Source organism: Protopterus annectens, chromosome 5.part1 (assembly GCF_019279795.1).
Source record: "Protopterus annectens isolate FY-2018-M chromosome 5.part1, PAN1.0, whole genome shotgun sequence".
In the NCBI taxonomy this organism is placed as follows: domain Eukaryota; kingdom Metazoa; phylum Chordata; order Ceratodontiformes; family Protopteridae; genus Protopterus; species Protopterus annectens.
The window spans coordinates 281548951-281573262 of record NC_056736.1 but is presented as its reverse complement, the minus strand read 5'-3'; the positions used below and the strand labels follow the sequence as shown (position 1 = coordinate 281573262).

The window sequence follows — 24312 nt, the reverse complement described above, 5'->3', positions numbered from 1 at the left end:
CAGACTTGCTTAATTAAACGGATTTATGTTAGCATGAATTTTCTGAAGGGAAGAAAAGTCTGAAACTGAAACATATGTCATTATTTAGTAACTTCAATCTCCAACGACTGGCAACAAACCAAACATTTTAGGAATAAGGGACCAAAAAAATTAAGTAAATACCTGGATATTTTTTTAAGTGTTATATTTTGGATGTAAAATGCTTCCTCCAACACCATTAACATATATTAAAGCAAGTTTGAAACATTAGGTGGAGCAACTATTTTACATCAAAAATATATAAAAATAATATAGTAATAAAATAAATAAGTAAGGAAAACACAGTAGTTTTACAAATAGCCCATTCTCTAAGCTTAATAATGCCCTCTAGGGTGTGTGTTATTGTGGAAATAATGCCCTTCCAGGGGTGTAGAGACCCTCTGCCGCGGGCTTCAGAGCACCCCTGGGCAGGTGTTAATTTCCACAATAATACACACCCTGTTGGACATTATTGCTTGTTTATGGCATTTTCATATTACAGTATATGCTCCTCTAATAGTTAGTATAAGCACTCCCCTTTTCCTTTGTCCCTGATATTCTTCTGAATATCCATCCTGAAATCCTTAATTTATCAAATTTCCTTGCCCAGTTCTAGTATATGCTTATTTTCTTAACTGTTACACATATGGCATTAATTGAGAAGACGGCAAATAAAAAATCCTGTTTGCCAAAAAAAAATGAAATTTAGAGGATGCAGTCACTCATGCATTTTAGATGCACTAGTTGATGTAATTCTGTGTGAATAACTTGCTGAGCAAGTTAATTATGAAGTATCATTACATTAGAATTTTATTTAAAGTAGTCAGGTTAGTCCCTTTACCCACAACCCTCCCCACCTCCAATTTCCATCCCAACACTTTCCATTTATTGAGAACTTTTATCAGAAGTCATTGTTTTTTTTTTTAAGTGATTCTGGTTTTCATTCTGGATAGCAAGCTATAAAAACCTTTCACTGGAAAGAAATGAGGAGCAAGAGAGCCACTGTTTATATATGGTCAGTAAGGGAAACCCCAGACAGCAGTATTAAGAGCTTACCATAGATACACTGTCATCTAATATTGAATGTGTATTATATGTTGACTTAAATAATATCCAAGATCTGCTGTTTTTAGCATTTTCTTTTTCTGTTAGTTTGCTGTATTAATGAAGACGTTCTTTAATTCACTTTTGTATAACATTCTTGTATACCTGTTTATTTCTTGATGAAAGAGAGAGTATTCCTTAAAGATTAATGCTGACATTTGTTTTTGTTGACTGAGCAGACTTGTCCAACGTAAGCTTCAGATACTGTGCGTCATGTTTTATTCACTTATTTTGCTGTTTACCTTCACCTCACTGATAGATATTTTAAAGGATGTAATGGAAAAACTGTCCAACAGGATCTTCAGGTAATTTATCCATTTATTTTGTGCTACCATTGTTGATTCTAGGTGTATGTAATGTCTCATCCTTTTCAATAAAGAAATAGTATTTGCATTTTTGTCTGCGTTGATATATACATAATAAATTTGAAAGCATTTTCCCTGTTGTACAGAATCCAAACAGACAAATTAATAGTCAGAAACTAAGAACTCAAATGGCTTTAAATGAATGACTATACATTTTTTTTGCGTAAATTTATGTAATCTGTATTTAAAGTAATTGATTATCTTGCTGTTCTTTATACCATCTGATAAGGTATATATTCACTGCTTTTTGTTTAAACCAAGATGATTTCCTCTTGATTTGGTATAATTCTCTAATAAGTCTGTTTGTCTGGCCTAGAGACCATTGTTATTTGATGCATTCATAAGTTGTTTTTTCTTCCCCTCTGTTATATGTGCATTAAAGCAGCTGTCAGTGATTGTGCTCAACCCTTCCTTCATTACTCAGCATCTCAACTAAATTTGATATAAGGCTGGATTCATTAACACCTACACAAAGTGTACACCATTCTGAGTGAATAGAAAATGCAAGTGTAACTCCTACCTTCTTTCTCCTAATTTTAGTTTTCCTACTGATTTGCTTGTGGTATTAAATATGGAGAGGGATTAATAAAGGTTACCAAGATGTATAGACTACATCTATACTTAGTGAAATCTTTGAGTGAATAGACAGCTCAAAAATGAGGTAAGGATGTTTCTGAATACAGGTCATGTACACTTAGTATAGGTGTTCATGAGTCCGGTCCATTCTCTTTAAGTCTGCATGCACTAGATGACTCAGCCCCTCATCCAATTTCTCTTAATGCTAATGGATTGTATAGTCTTATGTAGGTAGTTTCAGTGCTATAGTGGACCATATTAGTTAGTTGAGTTCTGCGTTGTTGATGCATAAACTTGCTTAACCAAGTTATCATGTTGTTGACATCTCAATATACAAGATATTGTTTTTTCCCAGTTACTGTAATGGAACCTCGTACGTAATACAGGTCAGAGACAAGGAGATTTTTGTTTTTATATTTTTCTACTACTCCCTCTTCTCTAAGTTTGTGCAACCTCAGAAAATAGTCTGTAAAGAGATTAGAGTGTGGAGCCAAACTCCCATGTAGTACCTTGGAAAAAGTACAGTTGTGTACACTTACCATAAATGTAGATGTTCGAGTGTATTCACTGTTGCAGTCATCACCTGTGGGTTATCCCTGCTGTGGTAGCCCTCAGGTGGCCCGAATACCAGAGTCAGTTTTTTTTTGCATCAGCTGCCATCACCTGTAGTTTACTGTCAGGTCATCAGTGCTATAAAGCAAGGCAGCCGACGTCATTACGTCAGTTTTTCTTGCCGTAACCCTTCAGAAGCACAAGGAAATAAGGAAAAGTTGTCCTGGTGGCTAAAAGCCACCATGGGAAGCTGATGTCCTCATAGGGGAAGATGCTATATGGGGGTTGGAGGGAGGGAAACCAGGACTCCAACAGTGAATACACTCGAACATCTACATTTATGGTAAGTGTACACAACTGTACTATGTTCTTTGTGTTTCACTGTTGCAGTCATCACCTGTGGGAGGATTCCCAAAGCTGAGGAGAGCGGTGGAATTATTGGGTAGAATCCTAGGCATGAGTCAGGAAGGCCTTGCAGAACTGCAGAGGCAAACCCTGCCCTAGACTTAGAAAAAAGAGGTAGATGGTAATGCTTTGTAAAGGTTTGGAGTCTTTGGACAGTGGTCCAGGTGGTAGCTTCCAAGATGTCCCTGGTGAGGACTTCTCTGAGGAAGGCTGTGGAAGTAGATGCTTCCCTAATGAGATGGGTATACAGATAGACTGGGGGGGGGGGGGTTCCCATGTAGTCTGTAGCAGAAATGGATATAGTGTGATATCCATTTGGAAATGGTTTGTTTGGAAATGGGCTTCCCCTCTGCCTCAGGGGCAAAGCTGACCAGTAGTTGGTCTGTTTTTCTGAATGGTTTAGTACAGTCTAGATAGTATCTGAGTTGTCTGTGCACATCTAGCGAGTGTAGAATTCTTTCCCCCTTGTTTTGAAGGTTGGGAAAGAAGGTGGATAGGTAGGTTGAGGGTCGCATCAGATACCATCTTGGGCATAAAGGAGTGGGAGGGGTTAGTCCTCAGGGAGACCCTGTCTGTATGGAAAATGATGACGGGCTCAAAAGCCATGAGAGCCTGAAGTTCTGATACCCTTCTGGCTGAGGTGATAGCTTGTAGGAAGGCAGTCTTCCAGGAGAGGTATTTCATTTCTGTAGAAGCAGCAGGTTCGAAAGGAGGTAAGGTTAGATTTTCAAGAACATAATTCAGGTCCCAGGGTGGTGTAGGAGGCCTTCTGGGAGTTCTGATATTAGAAGCCACTCTGAGGAATTGTTTAATCAAAGGATGAGAGAAGAGGGGTGGGTCTGAATCGTAATGGGCAGAAATGTCTGAGACATGGATTTTAATAGAAGTGAAAGAGAGGCCACTATTGAACAACTCAGCTATGTAATCCAAGATAAGAGGGATGGAAGGATGGGAGGTACTGGCCCCTTTGGACTGGTTCCAGGAGCAGAATCTTTTCCATTTCCCTTCATATGATTTTCTGGTGCTGGGCCTTCTGGCCTCTGTGATGACCTGTTTGCTTAACAGGGACTCCTTGTTAGCTTTTAAAGTATAAGCCATGCTGAAAGATTGAGAGTCTGTAAATCTAGGTGCAGTATCTTCCCCCTCACCTGGGTCAAGAGGTCTGAGATCAAGGGAAGCTGCTTGGGGGGCTGTAAGGTCAGGCTGTGCAGTAAGGGGTACCAATGCTGTCTCGGACAATCTGGAGCAATGAGGATGGCTTTTAGTCTCTCCTCCCTTATTTTGATCAGTACCTTGAGATTAAGGGCAGAGGAGGGAATGCATACACAAAGAGGGAGCTCCAGGGAAAGGTCAAGGCATCCACCTTCCACGCTAGGAGGTGAATGCTCCCTGGTACAGAACTTTTGTAGCTGGTGGTTGAAATGCGAGGCAAAGAGATCCACTTCCAGAGTCCCCCACTCCTGAGTGATTTGCAGAAAGATTTCCCTGTGGGGTTGCCATTCGTGGGGGTCCAGTAAGTTTCTCTTTAGGTTGTTTGCCAGGGTGGTGTTGACCCCTGGTAGGTATTGGGCAATTAGGTGTAGACCCATGAAGGTGGCTGTAAGCCAGAGGCTCATGTCTAACCTGCACAGGGGTAAGATTGGGTCCCCCCCCCTGTTTCTTGATATACCACATTACTGTGGTGTTGTCTGTTTTTATAAGGGGTACCCCTGGCATGAGATGGGGTTTGAAAGATATCAGAGCCTTTTGTACTGCCATCATTTCTTTCTGATTGATGTGCAGGTGACGTTGCTGGGCATCCCAAAGACCTTGGGTGCACCTACCTGCTAGGTGAGTGCCCCAAGCAATGTCTGAGGCGTCTGTGGTGATGGTCTGACTGGAAGGGCAGAGTATGAAGGGAAGATCCTTGTTCTTGTCACAGGCTTCTGCCCACCAGAGAAACTCGGCCCTTATACATGAGATCAGGGGGAGAGAGGTCTCTAGGGACTGAGAGTGCTGGCACCAAAGGTTCTTTAAATACCACTGAAGTTTTCTCATGTGAAGCCTGGCCAGAGGAATGAAAAGGATGCAGGATGCCATGTATCCCAGGGCTTGCAGGAACTTCCTTACAGTGAAGTGACTTCTGGAAGCCAGCTGGGTAAAATAGAGAAGCAGGAAGCTTTGCTTTTCTGGGAATAGGAAGGCTATTTGAGATGCTGTGTCTAGCACAGCTCCCAAAAAAATGATCTTCCTGGTGGGGGTTTTGCTTTGATTTCTTCTCATTGATGGTGAACCCTAGGGAGGTTAGGAGTGATTTGACAAGGAGAAGGTCCTGGAGCAGCTTTTCTTTGCACTCTGCCTGAATGTGGCAGTCGTCCAGGTAAGGGTAAATCTGTATACTTCTCTGTCTGCAGAATGCTATGGCTGGGGACAAGCATTTGGTGAATACTTTGGGAGCAGTAGATAAGCCAAAGGGCAGCACAGAGAACTGAAAGTGTTATGAGCCTGCTCTGAAGCGCAGGAATTTCCTGTACAATTCCCTGATGGGGATGTGGAGGTCGGCATCTTTTAGGTCTAGGGTCACTAGCCAGGCATTTTTTATTAGCATAGGCAGCAGCTGCTGCAAAGTTAGCATTTTGAATCTGGGGACCACCAGGGAGGTATTCAGAATGGATAGATCCAGGATGGGGTGCCAAGTGCCCTCTTTTCTGGGAACAATGAATAGTCTGGAATAAAAGCCTTTGCCTGATTGATCTGAGGGGACAGGTTCTACTACCCCCTGGGATAGGAGAGTTTGGACCTGTTTCAGTGCCTCTGCCCATAGATTTGGAGGTAGGTCTGGGTGCCTTCTTGGAATTGTGAGTTCACTGAAAGAAAATTTGTATCCCTGAAAAATTATTTTTAAGACCCTTTGGTCCTTTGTTACAGAAAGCCAATTGTCTTTGAAGAGGGGAGCCTTCCTCCTAGTTTTTGATGAGTGAAGGGAGGGCAGAGGGGGGAGGGGGAGTCATTGTAAGTGTTTGCCATAGAAGGTTGGCTTAGAATTCCCTGCCTTAGAGACAGAAGTGGTCCATTGTTTGCTTCTCTGCTGGCCCTGGGATAGGGGCCTGGATGGTCTGTCCCTGCGGGGCTTACCTTGGCCCTGTTTACTAGGTGAAGGGAAGGCCCAGTGCTTAGAGGGAAAGTTCCTGCTGAATCTGGGAGGTTGAACCTGAAAGAAATCTTTTACTGTTTGCATAGATTTTGCTTTGTCTTCCATCTTTTTAAGCACCTCTTCTGCTTTTTCCCCAAACAAGCGCTCCTTATCTAGGGGTGCATCAATAAGTTTAGACTTGACATGATCAGGGAGAGGTTGTTCCTTCAGCCATGCATGTCTCTTAATAATAGATCCTGTCACTGCTGCCCTGCTAGAGGCTTCAAGGGCATCATATCCACATTGTAATGAGTGTTTGGCACTTGACAAGCAGAGTGCAGTAAATCTGCTAACTTTTTTGAATTGGCACAGTCAGGAACGGTAGCAATCTTCTGTTTTAATAGTTCCAAAGGGTGGTGTTGATATTTTAACATATGGAACTGACAATGGAGTGCTCTGATAGCTAAGGTTAAAGAGGTGTATACATTTTTACCCCATCTGTCCAGAGCTCTAGAGTCCTTGTCATAAGGAAGAGGATTCTTGGCAGAACTCGTCTTAGCTCCTTTAGGTCCCTGTGTAATGACCTCTGAGTCTGCAGCAGGTTTTCTGTACAGGTATCTGTGAGAATCCGGTACTCTGTGGTACCTGTCAGGTTTACTGGGAGCAGGAAGGAGGGCGTCAGGGGCTAAGCTGGATTCATTGAATACATCATCCACCACTTCTAAAATAGGGGGGGGGGTGGCCAGGGGTCTGAGCTGGGGCAAGTCCAGAAACTATCCACGTCTTTTCTTAGACTGTGGGAAGTCCTGAGATTCCCATTGGAAATGTTCCCTGAGGGAGTAAAGGGTTTCCCCAAAGGAAAGGTCCTCTGGAGGGGGAGGCAAAAGGGATGGATTCTTCTGCATCTGAATCCTCATAAGCAGTTAAGGGATGCTGTTCCTCTTCAAATACTGAATAGTCAGATTCCTCAGAATCCTGTTTTGTCATAATTTCTGGAAAAGGGTGCCTTTTCATTTTAGAATTTGTGGCCTGACTACCCCGGATAAGGGAGATGAGATCCTCTGCCATTTTAAGCATTTGTGCTTGGGGTGGTGGAGCAGTAGCAAGATGGTGGCTAGAAGAAGATTTCCTAGGAGTGACCTGGCTTCTAGGCCTGAGAGAATCTGTCGGTCTGAGAGAAACAGTAGTCAGATGCAAAGATATCGTTTTTTGTCTAGATTCAGTAGTGCGAAAGGCCTCGTTGGAAACCACTGCTTGCATCGTGGCTCCGGACCCAACTGAGGCAGAGACAGCCAAAGGCTCGGAAGATGAAGAAGATTTCTGCGACTTACCAGACTCTGAAAGTGTCTCGGTAGAGCCCTGTGTAGATGTCGAATCAGGCATCAGGGGCTGCAAAAGAACCTCTCTGAATTCCAGAGAACTGATGACCTGCTTAGCAGTAGCATTGTCGGAAGGCTTAACCTTGTGTAGTCTGTCTCTATCTTTAGCTCTACATTTTTTCCGAATGTCCACAGATTGTTGGTTGACGGACATCATATCAGAATGTGAAGATGGAACATGAAAATAACTATCTACAGAAAGAGCTGTACAGTGAACGGTCCTTGCATTAAAGAGGGCACAGAACCAGCAACGGGGAACGTCATGGTCTGGGCCTAAATAAGTGATGCAGTAAGAATGGAAGTCTCAGTGTGGGATCTGCTTTCCATAGGTGAGACAATTAACTTTTTTGGTCATTGGTTAGTGCAAGAAAAAAATACCCAACAGGGTACTTAGCTTTAGACGTTTTCAGCTGAAATTCAACTTCTAGTATTGACCGACTGACGCTCATGTGAACTGCTTCTGCTACAGGCTCCATGGCAAGAACAACTGATGTAATGACAATGGCTGCCTTGCTTTATAGCACTGATGACCTGACATCAGACTACAGGCGACGGCAGCCAACACAAAAAAAAATTGACTCTGGTATTCAGGCTGGCCAAGGGCTACCGCAGCAGGGATAACCCACAGATGATGACTACGACAGTGAAACATGAAGAACATCAAAGGATAGATAGGATTTTTCTGGCAGTTTGCATGTTAAAGTGATGTTATGATGAACTTTAGTTGTTTCATTCATGGTGTTTTGCATGCCCACTATAGAAAATGTCATTTTATTCTAGAACAGTTGAAAATACTTTCTCTTTTGATAAGAGACATGTAAGGGTATATTGTCTTCTCTGGTGCAAAATGCAGCATTTTCTTCATTTATCTCAGATTGCATTATGTGTTGTTTGGTATACATGTCTACTGTATTGTTGAATATGCTGTGTATTACCTATCCTCATATGTAGCATGTGTATATAGTAAAAGTCAAAATGGTTAATCTATTTTGCTTGATGATGCTTATGATGTCAACATCTGATAATTTCAGATAAGGAAGCTACCCAACATTATGACCAAACCCAGATGCTCCACTATTTTGTTTGCATGCTTTGAAATTTTTACCTGGAAATATGTTTGTATCCTGGGCTGGCCCTAGGTATGGTATCCTTACCTACATTGCAAAGCATTGAACCCCTTCCTTCTTGTTTTAGCTGCTGTGTAAATAACTTAATTATATATATTGTAGATATGTCTGTAGCCTTCTCTGAATATGTTTTCATTCCCAATGATGCAGACCAACCTTGAACATGTTTGGTCAAGTCTTAATCTTGTTGCTCACTGCTTGTAAGGGCTATATGAGTTATATAGTAGCGGGTGTTTTGCAGTAGTCAGACAGGTAGTTAAAGGACAAGTGTGCCCTAAACGCAACATATCCTTGCCCCAGAATGTATTTCCTTACCTCTGGAATAGTCTTGCACTTTCACATATTAAAAAGCATGACTTAGCAGTTTCTTACCCACTGTGCCATTTCTTGCATCATTTTTCCTCTCATCTGAAAGTCTTTTGCCAGGTAAGCACACAACAAGGTATGTATAGTTTTTTTTTTATTTCACACCCTGTGATCATAAAGCCATTCAAGATCAAATTCACAACACTGTGGAACTTCTAAGATGGCTGTACATAGACCAACATCTTAATTTCAGTTGGGGGGGGGGGCTCTTCTTCTCATTCTTCTGATGGAAAGGTTTGTGGAGAGACTTTGCCAATGAAACCCTTTCCAGTGTTCCAAAGGAAAATAATGGGGAGTGTAAAAAAAAAAAAAAAAAAAAGCACAGGAGTAGACTAGAAAATCCAGGAGTACCTTGGACTTGAACCAGTCTGGGGTTGGGAGATGAAGATAAACAGGAAGAAGTCGAGCAACACTGAAATCAGTGAATAAATGTGAGATTATAAAGTATTAAGCACATTTGTGAAATATGGCTTTACAAGACAAAGTGGCTCAGAAGGATTGGATGACTTTGTTAAACTTTTTGGGGGACTAATGGGCATATGACCTACTTCATGTCATTAATGTTTGGAAGAACAACAAAAAGGGAAATAAGAAGGAGAAAGGGGGAAAAGTAACGAAGTAAAACAATGTTATACTTAACAGTACTTGTCTAAAACATGTTATGGTATAAATTGCACATTACATAGCAAAGTATTTTCAGTGATTGTTGTATGTGAAAAGATACTAAAGTAAATGTGTTTTTTTATCTCTTTGTTTTTTAGTTTTAAAAATGTAGGCATTACAGTGTAAAAAGAGAAGAAAGGCTGGACAAAAGCATACTTAAATCAACAGGTTGTAATGTTCAGCTTTTGGGCCAGTGATAAGTTGTAAACCTTCACTAATTTTGTGTAGATTTTAAATGTTTTCTTATAGTTTTGCATAGGTGAATGTCTGTATTAATGTCCTTAGTTTAATCAAATAATATTTTTTTTGTGAATGCAAGTGGGTTTTTAAAACAAGAGACCAGAGTGTAATAAATAGTTTTCATTAAGCAAATAAATGTTCACTGCCAGTTGAGAAATCTGGAACTGTGGACAGCTGTACATTTTGTTCTTATGTTATGATGGAAACAAGGTAACTAAAGGTGAAGGCAATAAATTGAGAGGTCTTAATAGTGTTTACTGAGAGAAGCTTAAAATTAAAAGGTGTAAGGGCAACCAGTTTATAAAAACATTTGAACTTATTGGAAGTGAATAAGAGAGAGCAGCTTTTCTGGTAACTAAACAGTTTAATGCATTTACTAGACCAGTGAATAATTTAGTTTTATTTAAACGTAGCCAGTACAATTTTCTTAAGGCTAAAGATTATTTATTTATTTATTTATTGCAGTTGGTTTACCAGGATAGTCCATTGGGCCATAAAGAACCCGTTTTCAATGGAGTCCTGGGGAGAAAAGCTCCAAAAACAAAATGTACATTCAACATTTGACAGAGAAAATGTAGGTACAGAGAGTTATTAATACAATGTAGACAGGATACAAGTGAAAACTTATCAAATATACAGTAGCAGTCATAACAGTTAATACATTGAGAAGAAAAATACTAGTAATAGAACAAATGTTAAGCATTAGTACAGATTAGAGAACAAACATAGTAGCTACATAAAGTAGGATGAGATATTGGAGGACTATGAGTAGAGTTAGTTATGTAGGGTGGGAGCATGAGCATTCCCACTGTGATGCTAGATGTAAGAAAAGAGACTTTTTGAAGGTAGAGTGGTTGGAGGTGGTGCGGATGAGTGGGGGTAGGGAGTTCCAGAGGCGAGCGAGGCTGAAGGACAGAAGGCTTTGCCTGGGGATGAGTAGGTTTGTGCACTTCTAGTAGATTTTGATTATTTGACCTTAGAACTCTGTTAGGTAGGTGCATTTTAAAGGCAGAGGAAAGGGAGGGACAGAGGGAGGGGTTTAGAATAAGCTTATGGGCTAGAGTTAGTTGAGTGTAAGTTGGTTGGGAAGTTCTAGCCATTTTAGTTTATGGAGGGATAAACAGTGGTGAGTGGAGGAGTTATGGCTGGTGGCGAATTTTGCAATTTTGTTATAGCAGGAGGTAAGCTGTTTTTTTAACAAGGACTGAAGATTAGTTAGTAGTGGGGCGCCATAGAGAAGAGAGGGGATAAGGAAGGAAGTAGAGAGAGAGATTTTAGTGGCAGATGTGAGGTAGGCATTCTGTCTATAAAGCATGCCAAGTTTTTGATGTGTTTTTTTGATGTTTATTTGCAGGTGAGAATTAAATTTGAGTTGGTTGTCGATTTGGACCCCAAGTAGTTTGGTCTCTGACACTATTTCAAGAGGTGAGTTGTTTTGACTAGTAATTAAGAATGTATTCAGGTCGGGAGGAGTGACTCTAGAAGGAGTAAATAACATTAGTTTGGTCTTGGTAGCATTGAGGGCTAGATGATTACTTAGCATCCATTGCTCTGTGGAAGAAAAGGCATCTTGAGTAAGTTTTTGTAGCGTAGTGATAGAAGAGGCAGAACAGATGATAGTTGAATCATCTGCATATTGGATGATGCTAGAGTATGGGATTGATTTGTGGAAGTCGTTAATAAAAATATTGAAGAGAAGAGGACCAAGTATGGAGCCTTGTGGAACTCCTGTAGGGGTACTAAGGAAAGAGGAGGTAGCTTTTTTCCATTTTACAGCTTGGTTTCTGTTAGATAGATAACTAGAGAACCAGTTCAAAGAGATGGAAGATAGGTAAAGTTTGGAGAGTTTAGTTAAGAGCAGGCTGTGTGAGATAGTATCGAAGGCTTTGGAGAGGTCAAGAAGTAAGGTAGAAACAATTTGTCCAGAGTCACGGGCTTTATTTACAATTTCAAGGAAGAAGAGGAGGGCCGTCATAGTGCTGTGGTTAGGTCTGAAACCGTGCTGTGTGGGAGTTATAAGATGGTTGTCTAGGAGGTGAGGAAGGAGTTGAAGATGGACACATTTTTCTAGGAGTTTTGAAATGGTGGACAGGATGGCTATGGGACGGAAATTAGTAATGTTATGATTGTTGCCACCTTTGTGTAGAGGTATAATAAAGGCTTGTTTCCAGATTTGGGGAACTGTACATTCTTGTAGGGAGCGGTTAATTAAGATGCTAATAGGGTAGGCAAGAGTTTCAGCTGCTATACTGAGAAAGTAAGAAGGGATATTGTCAGGAGCATTGGTACATGGTTTCAATTTCTGAAGTGGTTTCTTTATAGTAGATGTAGGTATGGGATTTAATGAGAAGAGGGTACAGTCAGGAGGGGGGAAGTTATGGGGTGGTGTAGATGAGGATAGAGTTTGTGTAGAAGAGGGGGTAGAGGAGTTAGTGGGTGGGGAGTATGGTGTAGAAGTAGAAAGAGTGGGGGTGGGTGAGGGAGTATTGGATAGCAGGGAGGTGTTGGAGAATGAGGAGGTCAATTTGGAAATAGAGTCAATAAAGAAAGAATTAAATTGGGTGGCTAAATCAAGTACTGGAGCATTTGGGTCTGGAGAAGGAGTATCTGGTTTGCTAGGGTGGAGGAGAGTAGAGATCCCTTTCCAGAACTTTTGAGGGTTGTTTTTATTATGGTTTTGGAGTGTAGAGAAGTAGTTTTGATGATCAGAAGTAATGAGTTTTTTTACTTTATTTCGGAGCATTTTATATTCGTTAAGGAGTGGTGCTGTCTTATGTTTTTGGTAGCGTGCCCAGACTTTGTCTCTCTGTCTCATGGTAGCAAGAGTACTTTTGGAGAGCCATGGGGCTGATTTAGTTTTTATTCTCTTTGTCCGTAAGGGAGCTTGGGAGTCTAGTAATTTTAAAAATGTTGAGTTAAAGTGTGAGACAGCATTGTCTAGGGGTAGTGTTTTTAAGCATTTCCAGTTAATTGCTTGTAATGAGTTTGAAAAGGTTATTGGGTTGAAGTTTTTTTGGTCACAGATAGTAATGTAGTTGTGGGTTCGTTGGAGGATAGTGGGAAGCCGGTGGGTAAAGGTGGGTATGTGGTCACCAAGTGGGTCGGGAAGAGTGCCACTGTTGGTGAAATAGTGAGGGTGGGAGACTAGAATCCAATCCAATATACTCCCATTGGAGGAGTTTTTGGCAGGGTGAGTTACTGAAGTGATCAGTTGTGAGAAATTGTAGAGGTTGATGTTAATGGGAATTGTAGGAGTCTGGATAAGGGCCCAGTTAATATTTACATCTCCTAGGATTATGGTTTCATTACTAATGTTACTGGATAGCCAGGAAAGGATAAGTTAGAGTGTGGAGATATTATCACCTGGGGGGATATAAAGGGAAGCTATACATATGTGTTTATGCTTGTTGATTTGTAGTAGGGTGAGGAGAAGTTTGGCATTGTTAAAGTGTGGAATAGGTTTGTTGTAGGGAGTAACTACTAGGGAGGAAGTAAATAGGAGGGCTACTCCTCCGCCTTTTTTATGAGGTCTGTCTTTTCTTATGATGGAGTAGTTTGGAGGAACAATTTCAGAGTCTTTAATGTGTGTTTTTAGCCAGGTTTCAGAAATAGTCAGGATGTCAGATTAATGATTAATGTTTACAGATTAATGTTTTCTGAAAGCATACAAGTTGTGTTTCATGCCTGGGAGGGGAATAAAGATAAGACAAGAATAGACACAATTAGCGTAAGTAAGTAGAAGCAAGGCTGTAACATGTATGTTAACATGGTTAATCTTAATTTTAGGTTATGTTTTGCCTGTGAGTGCAGCTGTTAATTTGGGACATTTGTTCCTATCAGGAAGGTTAAACTTCATTATTTGCATATGTACATTGTTCTGTGTGTTTGTTTTAAATTAGTAGGTTATGGGGGTGTTCTAGGTGCGTTTTTTATCTCTTTCCATTTTTAATTATAAGATTCTGCTTCTGCTATGTGAAGTTGCCTTAACTGTGTTACTCTGAAATACCCTTTCAAATCGAGTAATGATAATCTGCCTTGATCTTATTGGAAGAATAAACTTATCCCACTTGACTCTTGCCATCTTCCCCTCCCAGAAAAAATCCTTCAGGTCTTTATCATTTGCTTTCCACAACTTCTCCTTTGGTTGTAAAAATATACCTGACCTGTATGTAAGAATAAAAGGTTAAAAACATTTTAACTGCTTGTATCTTACTATTGATATCCATATAAAAGAGCTTCCATTTTCTCAGTTTTTGTATTATCTTTTGTTTAGTCTCTTTCCACATATCCTTAGCTGCTACACTGGAATTATTTTTAATCCATCCTCCTAAATACTTCATTTTATCATGTCCCAATAAATATGGATATTGCTGAACCAATTCATGTGTGGGTAATATAATTTACCACTGTTGCCTTTGTTTTAGCTTCATTAATTTTGTATCCCAAAAAGATGTGAAACTGTGTGAATGTGTTCCATAACACTGTAATACCTCTTTCTGGTTTTGCCAGCTATAAAATATTGTCTGCAAATAGAGCCAGATTTTCTTGACTACCACACCAATTATATCCTTGAATTTCTGAATCCTTATTTTCTTTGCCAGTGCTTCTAAATATAATGCAAATAACAAAAGGTAAAGAGGGCACCCCTGCCTTGTTCCTCTTCTCAAGCAGAAATTATCAGAGGACCCCACCCACTTTTTAATGTTCACCTCTGATCCCTCATATATACTGCTAATCAACCTTATACATTTTAACTGGGAGTGCAAATGCTTTCATTGTTGTCCCAGCTTACTCTGTCAAATGCTTTCTCACCATTAAGACCCACCAACAACAGTGGTATTTCTTTTACATTTTGCTTCCCTCTGGATCATCAGTGCTCTGCTAATGTTGTCAAATGTTTGCCTCCCCCTCCACAAAACCACATTGACCATTGATCCATATATATCAATTTTGGCTCATGTTGCCATTCTTTTAGCCATTATGGACATAAGCACTTTGTAATCATAAGTTTAGTATTAAAATGGGCCTGTATGAAGCTGGATCTGATGGATCTTTCCCTTTTTAGGTATTACAGCTACCACTTTCTTCCAGGATGTTGGTACTTGTTCTCCTCTTAAAATACTGTTAAACAAAACCTCCCAGATCTTTATCATTTTTTTCCCTCCTAGGTTCCAAACTTACACAAAAATACCATCTATTCCAGGGGTGTTTCCTGCATCTCAACCACTGATAAGCCTTCAGCCGTATATGTGATTCCCAGTTCGTATTTGTTTTTAGCAGTTTTCAGGGGTGTTTCCTGTAGATTAGTTATACATCACCATTTTTATCTCATCTCCTCCTATCCTGTTAGTAATGGAGCCTCCTTTACCTCTAACCTTGGCATATTTAATTCTTCCATAAACATTTCCATTTGTTCCTGTTCTTGATTTCCATATTGCCATATTTATCTGCTTTATACAGACTTTCATAGAATTTTCAAAATATTTCTAATACTTCTACAGGATCCCTTGTTATCTTTCTTGTTATAGGCTGCCTAAGCTTGGTGACGGCCCTTTCTACTTTCTGTTGCCTGAGTCATTGTGCTAAAAGTTTTTGTGCTCTAGGTTTTTTATCAAAAAACAGTTGCTTAACAGCTGTCTTTCTAAAGTCATGCTTATTGACGTAATCCTTATTTTCTGTTTAGCATTCTGCAGTTGTTCCTCCTCTTTTTCTGTGAAATTCCCCCCATTTTGCAATACTTTAACATTTGTCAGTCCATCTAAATAATTGTTACTTCTGAACCATATTTCTTTTTCTTTTATTCCCCCATTTTTTAAATCCACTTTAATTTGATCCCACTATCTTGTTATATTTTCAGAAGAAATTTCTGTCTTCTCTAATAGCTCCTGACTAATTTCCACTTCCCATTCCTTAAATTCCTCTCATTTCAACGAGTAGGTGGGAAAGCACCAATACCTCATTTTTATTTCATTACCATGTGATTTTATTTTAGCTATTATTGGCACATGATCTGAAATAGTTATAGGACGCATTTCAAGACCTTCAGTTAAATGCACATGTTCCTGTTAAATGTAAATTCTGTCTAGCCTAGCCCAGATTTTGTATCTTGGGGAATAATATATAAATTCATTCTGAACTCGTAGCACTAAATTCACATCTTCCATGCCAAATATTTTCATACATTTCTGTAAAAATCTACCGTCCTTTGTTATATTTTTCCCTCTGGGCCTCCCAGATACATCTTCACTGCTGCAAATCAAATGCCTATCCCCACCTATAAGTAATATTCCTTGCTGAAAGCTTATTATTTCTTGCAGACTTTTCTTAAGCTCCATTATAGCAGTTTTTGGTGGAATATAAATACTTACCAGTGTAATCCTTATCTCTTGCCAGTAGCCCCTCTGAACTAGAAATCTGCCATTATTGTCTTTTTTTTATCCTGTTCTATCACTATCAGAGCTCCTCTTGCAATAAATATAAGTACTTCTGTTTTCCTTTGCCCTAGCTATTCTGCTGAATAACCAACCTAAAAACCTTTCTTTATCAAATTCACATGCTCAGTTTTTCCAAATGTGTCTCCTGTAGTATAGCTATTTGCATTCTACATTTTTAATATAGTTTACTACTCTTTCTATTTTGTATTTATCTGTGAGAACATTAACATTTAAAGATATTATAGAAAGCATCATATTTTTGAAAAATTATTCCCACCCGTTAAGTATAACAGCTTTTTTGTTAAAAGTCTGGTTCCAGCTTTTGTATTACAGGCATTATCTGTTTGTCCAGTTAAACTTTTATACAGTTGTTTCTTGTCATTTCCTTGTCAGCTTGTGTCACATCTTACAAAACTTTTTGTTTTATTGAAAACCCTCAAAGTACAAACACACCCCAATACCCCCTAAAACCTATTAACTTAAGAACAACACACAAAACTATGTACATCTTCAAATGTTGGTTTTACCCTCCTAATAGAAACAAATGTTCCAAACTGTAAGCCAGACACGTAGACTTCAGATAACCTAAAAGAAAGGTTATCCAAGCTAAAACGCTCGGCACAGCTTGTGGTTCTATTAAGTGCTACCTGGCTTTCTTATCTTTATAGCTCCCTCAGCTGGCAAAACACTTGAATGCTTTCAGAAAACATTTTCTCCAAATCATTTCTCTTATATTGTCTGCTAGAGACATGAGAACTGAACACACAACCGTTTACTAGAAAAGAAAACTGATAATATTGAGTATTCTTTTTTCATTTATTTGTTTTCACTTAAAACTTGTTACTAGATTAAGAGAATGGCCTTAACCCAATCATTCCCTTATGCAAGAATGAGAAAAAGCAACCTGATTTTTCTTTTGTCATGCTCTTTTAACCAGATCTTTTTTTTTATATTGCAGTGACTGTATTTCTTAAAATTGAACAAGAAGAAAGAGAGAAGAGGTGAGAAAGAAAAAAATAAATAAATAAAAAAACAGGAGCACTTATTTACATTAGTATTCCCATTACCATTAAAAAATAACTGAAAATAAATGTTTACCTTATAACATGCAAAGAAAATAATGCACCTTTAAAATAGTACTATTAAGAAAAAAATAGTTTTACTTACAGTTAACATTTCCATCCTCTTCCTCTCTCTTGAGTATTTTTCCAAACATTAATGACGTGAAGTAGGATGTATGCATTAGAGTCCCCTAAAAGTTTAACAATTCCAAAAAAGTACAATATTTCCAGATTTTCTTGTTCTGTTTACAAGTATAATTACTGCAGTTGTCACTTTCCAAGTTGCTTATTTTATTCTCCAAACATTAATGACATGAAGTAGAGCATATGCTCTAGATTCCCCTACAAGTTAAACAAAGTCCAAGAAACTCCAATAATTCCAGCTTTTCTTGTTCTATTCCTGTTCGTCTCCGTCTCCCAAACCATGTATCTGCTTTATTTCCAGTGTACTCTAGATTCTTCTAGTCAACTCTTGTGCTTTTTTCCCTGTCTCAAGCATTTTCCATTGAAACACTGAAAAAAGTTGCACTGGAACAGCCTTTCTCTGGTCTTTATTGCCAGAAGAACAAGAAGCAGAATCTTGTTTCACAGCTCACTTTTTGTTTGACAAACTTTCATATTTCTTCCTTAACATGTAGTTCATCAGAAAATAATTTTGTTCCTCCAGGGAAAAATATTTTGAAGATAGCTGGATACAGCAGTTTTAATCTCACACCTGCTTTTCGACGTTCCCTGAATAATGGAATAAATTTGCTCCTCTTCTGCCTTGTATAAAATGAGTAGTCATTCTCCACAAAAACTGCTGTCTACCAATTTTAGTACTTTGTCCTGTCACTGTTTTATCAGAATCAATTCCTTCTGCTGGTAAGATTACATCTTTACTATTAAAGGTCTAGATTGTTTTCTCATAGCCAGGTTTGGAGCATACACACAGTGTGCCCTTTCAATTAACAATTCCTGTTGTGGAATACCAGTCCAGTTGCTTATTTGTGCTTTCATAAAATGGATACAGTCTGCTCCTTCCAGCTTCTTAGTTACAGCAGAAAATCTCATCTTTTCCCTAAATGCTTTTTACTCTTAATTCTATTATTTTTTAAAACATCTCTTCTTGTGCAGTCGTATATTTGCCAGCTTTTCTTCATTTTGACCTTCTAGTTTTACAGTTTTATCACCTTATCTGAAGATTTGTTCAAAGATTTTTTTCCATTTTTTTCTAGCCTTTTATTGTTTTGAGTTGATATACTCCATCACTGTTTCATTTATTTTAGTCAGGCCTGTGTGTAGTTGCCTTGTACTTTTGTCTAGGTTACTGGAAGTCATGTCTGGAGTTTGCCCTGCTTTTTGCTGAACAGCTGCAGTACTTTTCCCAGTCAGTGTTTTTCATAGCCTTTTGTAGCTGATTTTTCTTCAAGTACTCTGTATTTCTTTTTTCCTGGCATCCAGGAAATGCACTTACTAGCCAGTTACTGAAATTTACCCAGAAATCTAGGTCCACTGGCTTTCTCTGCTGAGTTCCAGTTTTCACACTGGGAGAGCCAGAATTAAACTGTCAGTGAATGTGCAGCCATCTTGGAAGTACTCTTAAGCAGCTGTCTTTTGATAACTTCAGAGTACAAAAACTTCTAGCACAACAACTTAGATAACAGAAAGTAGAAAGAGTTGTTGCTAAACTTAGGGAGCCTATAACAAGAAAAGTAACCACAGATCGTACGTAGCTATTAGAGATATTTCAGAAATGTTATGAAAAATTTTATAAAGCAGAGGAATGTGGAAATCAAGAAAAAGCACAAGTGAAAATATTTATGGAAGATTTTAGGTTATGCTAAGGTTAGAGGTAGATGAGGCTTTTAAGATTGGGTGAGATGAGATAAAATTAGTGGTTCATAATCAATATGCAGGAAAGTCTTCAGGAATTTATGGTATTCCTGTGGAGGTTTGGACGCTAGGAGGAAAGAAAGTGATAACTATCTGAAAGTAGGTTTTAAGTGTATTTTAAAAGGAGTGGAAATACATTCTAGAAGAAATGTTATGGTGGTTGTAAAACCTAAAGATGGAAAAGACCCATCAGACCCAATTTTATACAAGCACATTTCAATTTTAAATCATGATTATAAAGTGTTTGTCTGCATTCACCAAAAGAATGGCAAATGTGTAGCCAAAATTGATAGATATGGATCATTGTGTATTTTTGGAGGGAAGGGCAAGCATTTGACAGCATCAGTAAATCAGTGATAATCTGGAGGGAAGCAGAATGTAAGAAAATTCCACTGTTGGTGGTGGATCTTGATGCAAGGAAAGCATTACAATAATACGGTTAATTAGGAAGATACTTGAGGGATCAGAGGAAAAAAATGAAGTGGGAGGATTGCTGTCTGATAAGTTCTGTCTAAAGAGAGGAACCAGGCTGGGGTTTATCTGCATTATATTTGGAGCCACTGGCAAAGAAAATATGGGACTCAGAAATTCAAGGATATAATTGATATGGTCATCAAGAAAAGCTGGCTTTATTTGTAGACTATATTATTTTGTACCTGATAAAACTAGAAAAGGATCTCTCAGTGTTGTGGAATATTCTGAGACAGTTTCAATCTTTTCAGGATATAAAATTAATGAAGACAAAACAAAGGCAGTACTTGTAAATTATGTACCCACACATGATTGGTTCAGCAATACCCATATTTATGGGGGCATGATAAAATTAAATATTTAGAAGTGTGGGTTAAAAAGAATTGTAGTATAGCAGCTAAGTATATGTGGAAAGACACTAAAAGTATAATACTAAAACTGAGAAACTGTAAACTCTTATTTATGGATATGGATAACAAGATGCAAACAATGGCAATGTTTTTAGTCCCTTTAGTTTTATATACATGTCAGGCATATTTTTATAAACCAGAGGAAAAGTTGTGGACAGTAATTAATAAAGAGTTGAAGGATTTTATCTGGGAGGGGAAGAGTTCAAGGGTCAAGTGGGATAGGTCGATTCTTCTAATAGAAACAAGATGGCTTAGGATTACCTGATTTGGATGGATATTTTAGGGATGCACAGTTAAGGCTCATATACATAGTTCAGTTAGATAGCTATTATTCAAAGTGGAAAGGGATGATGAAGTGGGGGAAGGTTCAATAAATAAGGGGAGAGTGGGATTTTGGATGCAGTTCCCTTCCCTATCAGGGCTTGATATCAGAGTACAGGCAAAGAGAAAGGGATAGGGGCATCCTAAGTGAAAGACCTGCTCTGGTAGAGTTTTTTTTTAAACACCTTTATTGAATTATCACTTGTGACATAGGCACATTCACATTTGTATAAAAGTAATCAAACTGTACTAACAAGTTAAAATGAACAAACATTATACTTCACATATAACCTAAGCAACAGTACATAAATTATTTAGTTCTGGCCCCCTTTTTTAAAGAAGAAACATCTTTATTAAACCATCACTTATGACATAAGCAATAATACATTTATATAAATGAAAAGAAACACACAGACACAATCCTAGTTGCAAGAAATCTACCCAGTCATTTTCAGTCAGACATTAAATATCATAGCTCATTTAAGTCCTTCCTTCTTTTAGACCTCATTCCTCCCTGTATGTGTTGTTACCACAATTACCATTTTTCCTATGTAGTTTGCACCTATCCTTTTCTAAAGATCTTAATTCAAGTTGTTTTATCTCTGTTACTGTATTCACTACTTCTAATGTATTTGGTTTAGATTTTGATCTCCATTTTCTAGTAATTGTTTTTTTGGCAGCTACCATAATTAGAGACAGCAAGGCCTTACCATGTCTAGGCAATTCCAATTCTGTATCATAGCTCAGAAAAATAATTTCCCTTATAACCAATCTGCTGCCCACCCAGCATCTCTGACAGTGTATCCCACTGGAAATCCTTAAACTCTGCCAGCTCAGTGCACTCTCAGAAAATATGTTCCCAATTACCTCTTTTTTCTCCATCACGCCTCTAACGTTTGCTATCTACCTGAGTAAAAACTCTCTGAAGTCTACTTGGGGTTAAAAATATCTATGCAATCATTTGCTCTCTTAGAGTTTTAATTGAAACTAGAACAGAAGCTGCTGTTAAAAAGGGATTAGTAGTACGATATATAAAATATTGCACAATAGCTATAGGAACCAGTTAGAGGAGGTTAGAAAAGATTGGTATAAGCGATTAACAATGAAAGAATGGGAGGATATACTTATGGCTCCCAAATATGCAACAAAGTGTAGAGGATTTAGGATTTTTCTTTGGAAGTATTTGCATAGGTATTTTTGTACCCCAAACGGACTCCAAAGAATTTTTCCTCAGGTGGATACCAAATGTTGGAGGTGTGTTGGGAAAGAAACATATGTTTTGGGGAGTGTATTGAGTTGACAGGTGAATACATCTTACATATGCTGGATGTTCATAATCAGCTTAGGTTCTATCTTTGAAGGACCAAGCAATTCAGAAAGTCTGATCAATTGTTAGTAGCTTTCTCAAATTCTAAATTGAGCAAAGCAACTGTTAAGGTTACTCATTCTAGATAGTTATCAGACTGCATTTCTTTCATTTACAATAAAAAAGGCTTGCCTCTACAATCTAAACCTAAGGCTCATTCCAAAAGGGCAATGGTCATGTCAACAGCCTTATTTAGTAGACTACCTATTGATGACATTTGTGCTGCAGCTATTTGGTCCACAGTTCACGCCTTTGTATTGCATTGCAAACTAGATGTGTAGTCCAGATCATGTCTTTGTTTGGTTTAACCATTCTCAGGAATGTCGTCCTTTAATACCATCCAAATCTACTAGCTTGGGAATCTTGTCCCATGGTTGAATCAGATGAAAATAGACAACATGGGAATCAAAAGTTATGTACTTACAATAATGTTAGATCCATGTTGTGACACTCCACCTCTAGCCCAGCAATCAAGAAAGGAGTCTCAATACTCACCACTAGCACCAGTGGGGGATGTACATTGGGAGGATGACAAGTATTTTCAGATGTAGCTCTCTGCATCAGGTGTAATTTCCCTTAAGAGCACACTGAGACCACAGTCAGTCTGGGGCTGGTTTCTCCCTCTTTCTCCAGATCCCCAGTAAGACTCCCTACTGGCACAGCTATAGAGTTGAGATCTCAGCTGAGTGACCAAGCCAAGAGTTCCAGCATCTTCTCTGTTCAACCAATGCTTCATGGTCCTGCCCAAGTAGCTGACACACACTCACTTTGAGGTTTGAGTTACACACACACACACACACACACACACACACACACACACACACACACACATACCCGGGAAAGGCTGGAACAGGTTTACTAGCTATGCCCTCTTCTGCCCAGACTATAAGGTAGTTATCATTGCCGACAGCCACCTCTTTTCAGCTACTTTAAGGCGTTTAACAAAGGGTGTCCAATCTTACTGTGTAATGTTACTATCAATACAAATAGTAGTTTGACCAAGAGCAAGGCTATTAGGAGTAGCCTACACAGTGTCACCAAATAAATATGCAAGTACTCTCAGAACATAAATATGTCTCTACACAGATCAGCCACAATGAAATGTTTAAATATATTTAATAATAAATAATAAAAGACAAGAAAATACTTTGTATATACTTAGTTACATCAGAGTTCAAAATCACAGGAAATATTTAAAATAACATTGTAGGACAGTTATATTCCTGACTGTACCTAAGAGAATTACTGCACACTAATAACTTAGGCAGATGTGGTGAGTGGCTTTTGATAGTGTCAGGTCAAAGACAACATACAGAATACAGTCCGTCTCTTAGAGTTCTTCAGTTAATATCTGAAATATTACTGCTGGGAGAGCTTGCAGCATGACATAATTTTCTGTCATCTGACTCAATCCGAGGTAAACCCCCAATGATGAAGCTGGTAGCATTTAGCATCTACCTGTAAAAATACATAGACAATAGCTTTTCTTAGATCTAAGGCAGATTCTAGAAGTCATAAAACAATAAAAACACTTCCAAGACAATACAGAAAACTTTTAGTTCTAGACATTGTGTCTGTTACTACACTGAAACTGAAAGATAACATCCTTTTATTACGTGGCCATAAGGTAATTTTAATTTCAGCAATTTTTCTGAAGTTAACCTCTTGTGTTCCAGTTTCCAGTGTTAAAATATATACGTCTAAACAGTTACAATAGTGCAGGTACATTTCTGTTCTAATCTAGTAGGGCATGATGTAGTTACATCTTTAAACAGTACTTTGTAAAATACCTCTTCAGCACACGTCTGTACAAACCATCTTATATGGCATACAGTTCTAATACATTTGTAACACAAGCATGTGAATCATGTTGATATTCACAAATGACATATAATTATTCACAAAATTCCAGATAGCTGGGCTGGTAGTATCAACTTTCGTGACACATACTGTCTGATTTTCATCTGGTTCAACCTCCCTCCCTCCATCCTGCCCCTTTCAAATTGACACAAATGGGTTTCTGGTGACTGAGTTGTTTTTTCCTGCATGCCCTTTCCATGAGCAGTCCTTTCTGCCCGTTTTCCATTCCAGCTAATTTTCATGTTTACTAGATTTAGTCTTGAACAGGGTTTAATCATGTATATATATATATATATATATATATATATATATATATATATATATATATGTGTGTGTGTGTGTATGTGTATATATATGTAATCTTATGGGGCAAACTCGTTTTGAGGTGTGGAGGTGGAGTACAAAAAAATATAGGTAGGGGAGGAGTCAGATCCTAGAACTGAAGAGCTTCAGAGTCTGTGCCAATGGTAGAGCCAACTGGATCTGACAACCCATGGTAGAGTCATACAAAAATCAGACAACATGGGACTTCCGTGATGGCTGCACACTAACAGCTTGTTTCTAGCTCTCCCAATGTGAAAACAGAAACTCAGCAGAGAAGACCAGT

At 38.6% G+C, this 24312-nt stretch overlaps 1 protein-coding gene across 2 annotated transcripts in view; it reads left to right on the top strand.

Annotated features, from left to right (window-relative positions):
* The window catches only part of CRYZL1 (crystallin zeta like 1), a 951914-nt gene that overhangs the window by 889588 nt on the left and 38014 nt on the right, over nucleotides 1–24312 (top strand). For both annotated transcript variants that reach the window (XM_044072955.1, XM_044072954.1), the window contains one exon: nucleotides 1382–1427. In XM_044072955.1, the coding sequence (XP_043928890.1) occupies nucleotides 1382–1427 (46 nt within the window). The remainder of the gene's footprint in view (nucleotides 1–1381; nucleotides 1428–24312) is intronic.